The 10307-nt window shown below is 39.4% G+C and overlaps 1 protein-coding gene across 1 annotated transcript; it reads right to left on the bottom strand.

Moving 5' to 3' along the window:
- Nucleotides 1-9081: 9081 nt before the first annotated feature.
- Nucleotides 9082-9700, bottom strand: LOC121807029. The gene is made up of 2 exons (XM_042207212.1): nucleotides 9222-9700; nucleotides 9082-9108 (listed from the first exon to the last, which is right to left on the bottom strand). The coding sequence occupies exons 1-2, from the start codon at nucleotides 9502-9504 to the stop codon at nucleotides 9089-9091; spliced, it is 303 nt and encodes a 100-aa protein (XP_042063146.1). The 5' UTR covers nucleotides 9505-9700; the 3' UTR covers nucleotides 9082-9088.
- Nucleotides 9701-10307: the final 607 nt, after the last annotated feature.

Here is a 10307-nt window from a genome sequence, read left to right as displayed (position 1 = left end):
TGATTGCTCGGCAGTCGATGCACATCCTCCATGATCCATCTTTCTTAGAAACAACAATTACCGGAACAGCACATGGACTCATGCTCTCACGGATTTTTCCATTGTCCAACAACTCTTGCACTTGCCTTTGAATTTCCTTAGTCTCTTCGGGATTGGCTCTATAGGCTGGTCGATTTGGTAGAACTGCCCCGGGAATAAGGTCAATTTGGTGTTCAATACCTCTTAATGGCGGTAATCCACTTGATTCTTCCACGGGAAAAACATCTTCGAATTCCTGTAAAAGAGACACAAAAGCACTTGGCAAAGAAGTGGTTAATTCGTTAGTGGTAAACAAAGACTGTTTGTACACTAAGATGAAAACACTCTTTTTTTCAACTATTGCACTCTTTATTTCTCTTGCTCCCACATAAAAGTTCTTTTTTTCATTCGGACTCTTTTCACTTGACTCTTTTTCAATGCCCTCACCTTTTTTCCTCTCATTCTTACTTTTCTCTCGACTCTTTTTTTCACTCGACTCTTTTTCAATGCTCTCACTTCTTTTCCTCTCAACCTCACGAGCTCTCCTTGCTTGTGACAATTTCTGTTGGTCCTCTTGAACTTGTTGAGGTGTTAAAGACACAAGCATAATAGACTTGTTGTTGTGCTTGAAGGTGTAGTGGTTGTGAAATCCATCATAAGTCACTCTACGATCAAACTGCCATGGCCTCCCCAAAAGAATGTGACTAGCATGCATTGGCACAACATCGCAAAGAACATCATCTTTATAATTGCCAATTGAAAACGAAATTAGAACTCGCTTAGTCACTCGAATTTCTCCACATTCATTAAGCCATTGTAGCTTGTACGGATTAGGATGTTTTTCCGTTGTTAAGCTCAACTTTTCCACCATTTCAGAACTTGCAACGTTTGCACAACTACCACCATCAATAATCATTATGCAAAGTTTACCTTGGACCAAACACCTTGTGTGGAAGATGTTCTCCCTTTGCTGATCATCGTTTCTGTTTTGCATGTTTAGAGCCCTTCGAACCACCAAAAGTTCTCCATGTTCTGGTTCAATCTCCTCCAATTGTTTATCCTCCTCCTCCTCATCATCATCTTCACGTTCACTTTCAGATTCTATCTCTCCATTTGGCTTCAAAATCATCACCCTTTTGTTTGGACATTGAGATGCAATGTGTCCAACACCTTGACAACGAAAACATTTGATATCTCTATTTCGAGTAGAAGTAGAAGTAGAAATACCTTTACCCTTCTCAAATTCTTTGGACTTGGATGTCGACGCCTCATATATTAATTATTTGAATAAAATAACACATCATATATTAATTATTTGAATAAATTCCACCTAATATCATAGTTGAAAAATATGAACATAACATAAAAAAAAGATAAAAAAACAAAAAAAACTAAAGAATTCCAAATCGTTAAAAGAAATTTGTTGTTTGATTATTTGAAATTCGAATATCCTAGTTGGAAAATATGATATAAATTAATATTCGAACTTCAAATAATCAAACAACAAATTTCTTTTAGCGATTTGGAATTATTTAGTTTTTTTCGTTTTTATCTTTTTTTTTTATGTTATGTTCATATTTTCCAACTAGGATATTAGGTGGAGTATATTTAAATAAGTAATATATGATGTGTTATTTTATAACGGAAAAGTTAACGGTTCTATTAAATAAGGATTGAAATATATCGAATATAAAAGTATAAGTACTTATTAAAACGAAAAAATTATATAAGGACCTATTAAAATAAACAATCAAAGTATAGGGACATAGACATGTTATGTCTTTCTTATATTACGAGTTGATCTTTTAGTACCGAAGGCCCTATGTACAGAATTACAATCGAATTGAATACAATAATATTAAACGGTTATGACTAATGCAACGTTCCAACCAAATTTCATTAATTATAACATTCAAATGTAGTTTTATCAAATAATACAACAATTAGTTATAATGATGTACAGTCATTGTTATAATATTATATAGTAGTATAATATTATAAGAGTAATTGGTCATAAAAAACCTAAATCATTGTCGAAACTTGGTATTTTTTACAATTTTTAAAATTGGTCAGATAAATCACGAACTTAATAATTGTGTGAATTTCCCATACTTAATAATTAGAGGCTAAATAATATAGATTCTAACATGGAAATTAATATGCCCACATGGGATTTATTAAAATACACGTTCATTTCAGAAAGAGTGAACTGCACAAAAGTGCCCTAGCTTTTCGCTGTGTAACAGCAGAGACCTCTAACATTTAAAAATCTCATCACATGTATCTAACAAAATATATAATCACAAATCATGTTTTTTCGGACCATAACACCCTCAGGGCTTGGAAGGGCAAAATCGCCCTTTTGTATGGCTGCCACTGCATTGGCTGCTGCATGTACTGTTGACGTGATGGCGCAAAGCAATTGATGTGACAGAAAAGCATGTCTTTTGTCCCCTATTATCTTTCCATGCTTATACCTTCATTGCAATTTCTAAAATTTTGCCAATTCGCCAAAACACTTAGGCGGTTGCTTCTCTTTCTTATTTCCCTCCAATCCACTTTCACTTCATCATTTTAGTCTGGCATAACCCTATCTCACCACAATTTTCTACTCATTCTCGGAAAACGCCGCTGCCTTTCATGCCATTTTCATCAATGCCTCCAAAACGGAGACGAAGTTCCGCTAGAGCGTCCTCCAGCCGTAGTTCTTCAAGGCGCAAAAAGAAGCCGCCAACGCCGTCATCTTCGTCACCATCACCTAGATACGGTAGAAGGGGTCGAGGACCGGAGATAATCGACGTAGACCAAGAAACATGGAGCATTCGCAATCCTCGGCTGGATTTCTTTGTTCCGGAAGAAGAATATAGTAAGTTCAAATTTAAAATTCCAAGCAAGCGATTTTGACTGTGATTTAGGGCTCCGAAAATTGGGAGGTTTTGTGAAATTGTTTTGATGTCATCGCGTTTGGGAAATTGTTTTGACTGTGATTTAGGACTTGATATGTGAAATTTGTTGGTTTAAATTTGGAATTTTTCTAACTATATACAAACCCTAACAGGGGACCGTACCGGGATGTTTTCCGTCGCTTTTCATCACGGAGGGTCAATCTTCGAAATCAATGGACAGAAGAAGTATGTTGGGGGGCAATTGACATTCTTTGACTATTGCTGGATTCGCCAATTCGAGCTCTTAGATCTTTCCAGCATGGTGTTGCGGTTGGGGTTCAATAGGAAAACCATCTGTGAGTTCTATTACGTTCATCCAAGGTACAGTTATGACTGTATGGGCGTGGAAATAGGAGGTCCATTGCTGCCCATTACTGACGATCCACATCTGGCCCCTTTTCTCGAAGTCGCGGCTACTAGCACAAAGCTAGTTCACATTTATCTCGTGGAGATGACAGAGGCGGCCGCCTTGCTCAAGAAGCGAAAGGAAGAAGCGGATGAGTTTCTAAAATTTGTGAACGCTTGTAAAAAACCCACTGTGGTCATTGAAGAGCTTGACGAACCGGAACCAATTGTGCCGAAGAGTAAACTGAAAATGAAGAAACATCAGCACGAGGAGCAGAGGAAACCATCGGCACCATTATTGATGCTTGAGTGGTACCCTAGGGATGTTGAGTTTGAAGAGTATTGGACCAAAAGTTTAGAAGACAAACGTCGCGAATGGAAGAGGGAAGAGGAGGCAACACGTAAGAATTTGATGGATGCATTTGCATCATGTAGTGCAGAACAAGTCGAAGCTGTTGTGGTGGAGGTTGAAGAGGATGATACAGTCGATAGAGTTATTGGACAAGGAGAGGTCCATGCATGCGAAGATGGAGTTGAACAAGTTAGACATGGTGAACGCGTTATACAACCTGAGGTTGAGATTGAAGCAGTTGTAGACCCTGCAGAGGTTAGTACACCATTGTGGTCTATGTTTGTGATTTGTTATTTATGTTTGGTATTCATATGTGATTCATCTTTTGGTCAGATTGGGCAGCATGAAGATGAAGCAATTTTAGACCCTGATAGCGTGACAGAGGTTAGTGCACACCTTTGTACTAGAGTTGTGATTTATTTTTGTATGTATGGTGTTCATTTGTGATTGTATGTTAAATCCGATGGGGCAATCTATTCAAAGTCAAGATGTTCAACATGTTGACGATAGTGTGTACAACCGGACCCTGGATTTTTCAGCCAAACCTCAATGTCAACTGTAGTCGGAAGTTCCCATTATCGAGAAGATTCCGGATGAATTGCTAATGTCCGGACTTGAACGTGATGTGGAACAAGCTAGCCATGAAGTTCATGATGGGCCTGAAGTGCAGGGTGGACCGGAAGTGCAAGCTGGACCCGAAGTACAGGGTGGACCGGAAGTACATGATGGGCCGGGAGTAGAACCTCAAGAGGAGGTATACATTCCATCGTTTGATTACGTTCCGGACGGCTGCCATCTCCATAACGAGGGACCGCCAACTGATGATGAAGATGATGAGATGAACCATTTTATCTCGTTGGCACACATGTGCTGAGATGAGCAGCTCTTCACCTCATATTACGAATCCATTTTCCAACAACAACATGCGAGACAGGAGCCAGAGAATGTAGACCAACCGGGTGAAGGCGAAGAGCAGCCGGGTGAAGGCGAAGACCAGGCGGGGTCAGGGGGGCCAGGGGATAAACGGCGGAGGAAGTATTAGCCTTATGTGGACAAGAGGAACATGACAGATAACCCACTTTTCGAGGAAGAATTTGTGGATGAGCTACAAGATATTGATGACCTTGAGGATTTGGAGGGTTTGAAGAAGAGAGGCATAAAGTATACCCCGTTCAAGCTCGAGAGTAATGAGCTTCCTTTGTGGAAGCCTGGTGATGTTTTTAAGCATAGAGATTTCTTCTATGACGTGTTGAGGCAGTACGCAATAATGACCAGAAGGCGGGTTTGTTGGTTTTGCAGCGGAAATCAATTTAGTTTGATTGAACGATTTACATCTAAACATGCTTTTAACCCAATTGTAAACTAGAAACATGTTTATAAACATATAATCTCAGACCACATTGAATATCTTTGCAATTAAATACAACTATTTACCGTATGAATTCAAGTAATTGAATTCGAACTCCTCCTTCAACCGTCTCTACCACAGATCTTCTGATCTGTTCCCTTTTAACTCGAATTTGACCTTTGTGTGGGCAAAGCTTGTCAAATCCTCAAAAGCTGGAGAAGAATTGAAGACTGAAATCTCTATGGAAGAAGAACCCTAAAAAATCGATAATTTCTCTCTACAAATTGTAGAGATCGAATTTTTACGTAGAATCAATTAATCTGTCTTATCTTCTTCTCCCTTTTATATTAAGTTAATTATTTTAGGCCAGAACAGGGATCTGTGGAGGATTGGATTAAGCCACAATTCAGGCTTTCACTAATTAAATTAAAATCAATTTAATTCAAGCCCAAACTTAAATATTATTATCATCCACTATAGATATAATATTGACTGCCCATCCAAACCGAAATTACGAGTATTCCGGGACTTCCTTTTTAATTAAATCATTTCCCGTGTTAAAGATATAAATATCCATTAATTAATATCAAGTCTGCTATCTGACTTTTATTAATTAATTTCTTTTTCCAAGAGTGGTCTAGTTTAGAAACATTATTTATTATTCATGGAATAAATTCCAACTGGCCAGTTTTCTGAATAATAAAACCTTTTTCTAAACACCTCTTGAGGATATTATCATACTGGCCTCTCCCAGCACACGATTCATTGTAATAACAATACTAGCACCACTTAGACATTAATGATCATTACCCAATCTATCAGGATTCTCGGGCAACGAAATTCCCTCACCATTTGATAAGTCAAAGTAGTTTTCAATTAATATCATATGCTCAATGTTATGTCAACAATGATTAAGAAACGACAATCACCGAGACCTCGTCTTTCAGTAAATAGCCAAGAAAGACTTATCTCACTGTTTGATCCTTTCAGTGTTATACCACACCGACGTCGTTCATTTCCTTAGGTAAGGAAACTTTTGGACTGACGTCGCAACCTTTCACGATAGGTAGTCAAAGCCTATCTAGGTTGTGAAACAATTTTCCTTCAGCAAGAACCGACAAGTTACCTACTGTGAACGCTGCTCACAACTCGTCTACTATGCAGAAGACTTAGACTCATTTTGCTTAAACTATGTATTTAAATGGAAAACACATTTCAACATCTCATAAATACATAAGCAATACCTAAGCAAAATACATTGTAACAAAATATTCTTTCTCATAAAATGGTAACAAATGGATAAAAGAGTTATTACATATACAAGCATTCGAAAGATGCTTTCAGTATACTAAACTCTAACAATCTCCCACTTATACTCAAAACAACTTTTGAGTATACCAAAACTGCAAAATCCTCCCACTTATACTGAAAGCGGGTCTAGGTCAATCGAACACCTAATCCTTTCACGTGACGTTCAAACGTCCTGGCTGGAAGAGCCTTTGTGAATAGATCTGCCAAGTTGTTTTCTGATGCGATCTTGACCACTTCAATGTCTCCTCTCCGCACTATATCACGAATGATGTGATATTTCCTTTCTATGTGTTTGCTTGCCTTGTAGGCTCGTGGTTCCCTTGAGTTTGCCACAGCACCAGAATTATCACAATAAATAGTGATGCTCTTGGGCATACTCGGAATCACATTCAAATCAATAAGAAAGTTTCTGAACCATACTACTTCCTTTGCGGCTTCTGATGCTGCTACATATTCAGCTTCCTTGGTAGAGTCTGCGATGCATTTCTGCTTCACACTCTTCCAAATTACGGCTCCACCTCCTAAAGTAAACACATATCCAGAGGTTGATTTTCTCGAATCCCGATCAGACTGAAAGTCTGAATCAGTGTAACCCAAAGGATGTATCTGGGATGCCTGGTAAACTAGAGAATACTTCTTAGTTCTTCTCAGATACTTGAGTATTTTCTTTACCGCAATCCAGTGTCCTTGACCAGGGTTTGACTGATACCTTGCTACCATGCCAACGGCAAAGCAAATATCGGGCCTTGTGCATAACATAGCATACATGAGACTCCCAACAGCTGATGCATAAGGGATCTTTCTCATAGCTTCTATCTCAATAGGTGTTTTGGGACACATATCCTAAGACAGGGTGATTCCATGGCTAAAAGGTAGAAAACCTTTCTTGGAATCTTGCATACTAAAGCGTTTAACTGTCGTATCGATGTAAGATTCTTGAGATAGGCACAACATCCTTTTCTGGCGGTTCCTAAGAACTTTAATGCCTAGGATGTGTCCAGCTTCTCCCATATCTTTCATCTCAAATTGACTTGGAAGCCAATCTCTTACGTCTGACAACATTTTCTTACTGTTTCCAATCAACAGTATGTCATCTACGTAGAGTACCATAAACACTACATTGTTACCTTCAACTTTCTTGTACACGCAGCTCTCATCTGGGCACTGCTCAAAGCCAAAAGACTTAACAGTTTGGTCAAACACACATGTTCCATGATCGGGATGCTTGCTTGAGGCCATAAATGGCCTTCTTAAGCTTCCACACCATGTGTTCTTTGCCCTTGACTACATATCCCTCGGGTTGTTCCATGTAGATGGTCTCCTCAAGACTTCCATTTAGGAAAGCTGTCTTGACGTCCATCTGCCATACCTCCCAATCCATGTAGGATGCGATAGACAAAAGAATTCAAATTGACTTGAGCATAGCTACTGGCGAAAAAGGTCTCATCGTAATCGATACCTTCTCTCTGGGTATAACCCTTAGCTACTAGTCTTGCTTTGAAGACTTTGACTCGTCTGCCAGGTCCTCGTTTGCGTTTGTAAATCCATTTGCTCCCAATGGCAGTACAAACCTTCAGGTAGGACTAATAAATCATAAACGTCTTTGTCTATCATTGATTGTAGTTCAGAATCCATTCCTTCTTTCCAGGAATGACTATCTGAATCTGCCATCGCCTCTTTAAAGTTCCATGGGTCTGATACATTGCCGTCTGGGTCTAAGTCAGATGACTCACCCAAACCAATGTATCTTTCTAGTTCACGGGGAACCCTCCCACTGCGACGCGGCTCTACAATTTGTGGTACAAAAATTGATATCTCAAGGTATAGCTTGCTGTGAGCAACGCTTGTCCCCAGAACGAAATAGGTAACTTAGCATAACTCATCATCGATCGAACCATTTCTAAGAGGGTTCTATTCCTTCGTTCAGCTACACCGTTCTGCTGGGGTGTGCCAGGCGCAGTCAATTGGGATTCAATTCCCGCATCTGATAAGTAGTCTAAGAACTCACTACTAAGGTACTCGCCTCCACGGTCAGACCGTAGAGCCTTGATTGTCTTACCATGTCGCGTCTCCACAAGTGCCCTGAATTCTTTGAACTTTTCAAAAGATTCTGACTTGTGACGCATCAAATAGACATATCCAACTTTCGAGTAGTCATCAATAAAGGTGATGAAATACTGAAAGCCGCCTCTAGCTTGAGTAGTCATTGGACCACACACATCAGAATGAACGAGCTCAAGTACTTCCTTGGCCCTATTACCCTTGACCTTAAATGGTCTCTTAGTCATCTTGCCTTCCAAACATGATTCACAAGTTGTATAAGGTTCTATTTCTAGATCCTTAAGTAGACCTTGGTCTACCAACGCTTGAATCCTAGTAGGGTTAGCATGACCAAGTCTAAGGTGCCATAAGTACGTTTCGTTCATTGAAACAGAAGGAGATTTTCTTTTTCGAGAAACTTTCGATGTTGAGTTTGATTCAGTTTTATGTTGCATATACTGTGTAGACATTATAGTGTAAAGGTTGTTTTCCATGATACCACGACAGATATAAGAACCACATTTCTTGATAATGCATGAATCATCAAATGAAATCGAATATCCATCAGAAACAAGTTTAGAAACTGAAATTAAATTTCTTCTAAACGAAGGTATCAACAAAATATTGTTCAACACTAAAACTCTATCACTAGAAAAATGTAAATAAACGTCTCCCACTGCAACGGCTGCCACTCTTGTAGCATCGCCCAGCTGGATCTCGATCTTTGTTTCATTCAACTGCCTTGTTACCTGCATTAAATCAGGATCAAAGCAAACATGATCAGTAGCTCAAGTATCAACCACCCATTGCTGAGTAGATACAACTGCTAAACATGATTCAACAACGAAAGCTTGGTGCATACCTGAGCCATTGGCCTTTTTAGGACAATCCGGCTTCCAAAGCCCATTTTCTCCGCATTTGAAACACTTGCCACTTTGCTTCTTGTTCGTGTTCACCCGTTTCTTTTTGCCCTTAGCTATCTTTGGTGCTACAACATTCTGGGCTTTCTTCTTCCCCTTACCTGGCTTAGAGCCTGAGGAAGACGGCCTAAAACTCATCATAGCAGCCTTTGTCTGGACCATAAGATCCTCCGCTGACTGCAACTCAGTCAACAGTTCAGCTAGGGTGTAAGCCCTCTTGTTCATCTCGAAATTGAGCTTGAACTACTGATAGCTAGCTGGCAAACTCTGAAGGATTATAGTTACTTGGGTGCCAAAAAGGCTAATGATTTAGCCGCTCATCATCTCAATAGCAGTGTTCATGCCTTGATGTTGATGTTGAAGTACTGTTGACATAGAAGCCAACATGTATCACTTCGTCATCTCATTGGCTTTACGCCACTTTCTGTGTGTTTCTTTCACTGCTGCAGAAGCATTTGCAGCAGGTTCGGGTGGACATTCCGTTGTGAGCACATATTTGTACTCTTCGGCAGTGAGAACGATATCTAAGTTTTATTTCCATACGATATAGTTATGACCTTCGAGTTTGTGTTCTTTAAGAATAGCGGAAAGAGGATTGAACGACATCTTGATTTGGATTTAGCTGAGAAAATGAATAGCTTATTGTTACAAACTATGTAAGATTCTGAAGAGTAAAAACCATTAAAACAGTTTAGATTCTCACAACAGTTAAATAGAATTAAGTACGCCTCTAGGGAGGTCAAGTAAACGATTCATATTTAACAAAACTCTGGTCACAACATCGACGAATAGTCCAGAGACCACTAAGGTGGCATGGCCGCCAAACGTTGCCTACGCCTGTACCATTGAATATTCACCCCAAGGATTTCGTTTCAGTATTGATACTCCTTCTAGGGAAGGTCGCATGCCACAAACAAAATTCTACAGTTATCTCACAAGTTAATTTAATCTTCTGAACTCTGCAATTTCTTAGGATTAAAGCTCCCACTAAGGTGGGTCGCGATAATATTAGAAATCACGTCTAGATA

Source organism: Salvia splendens, chromosome 6 (genome assembly GCF_004379255.2).
Source record: "Salvia splendens isolate huo1 chromosome 6, SspV2, whole genome shotgun sequence".
Lineage (NCBI taxonomy): Eukaryota > Viridiplantae > Streptophyta > Magnoliopsida > Lamiales > Lamiaceae > Salvia > Salvia splendens.
This window is presented reverse-complemented; position numbering and strand designations above follow the sequence as displayed.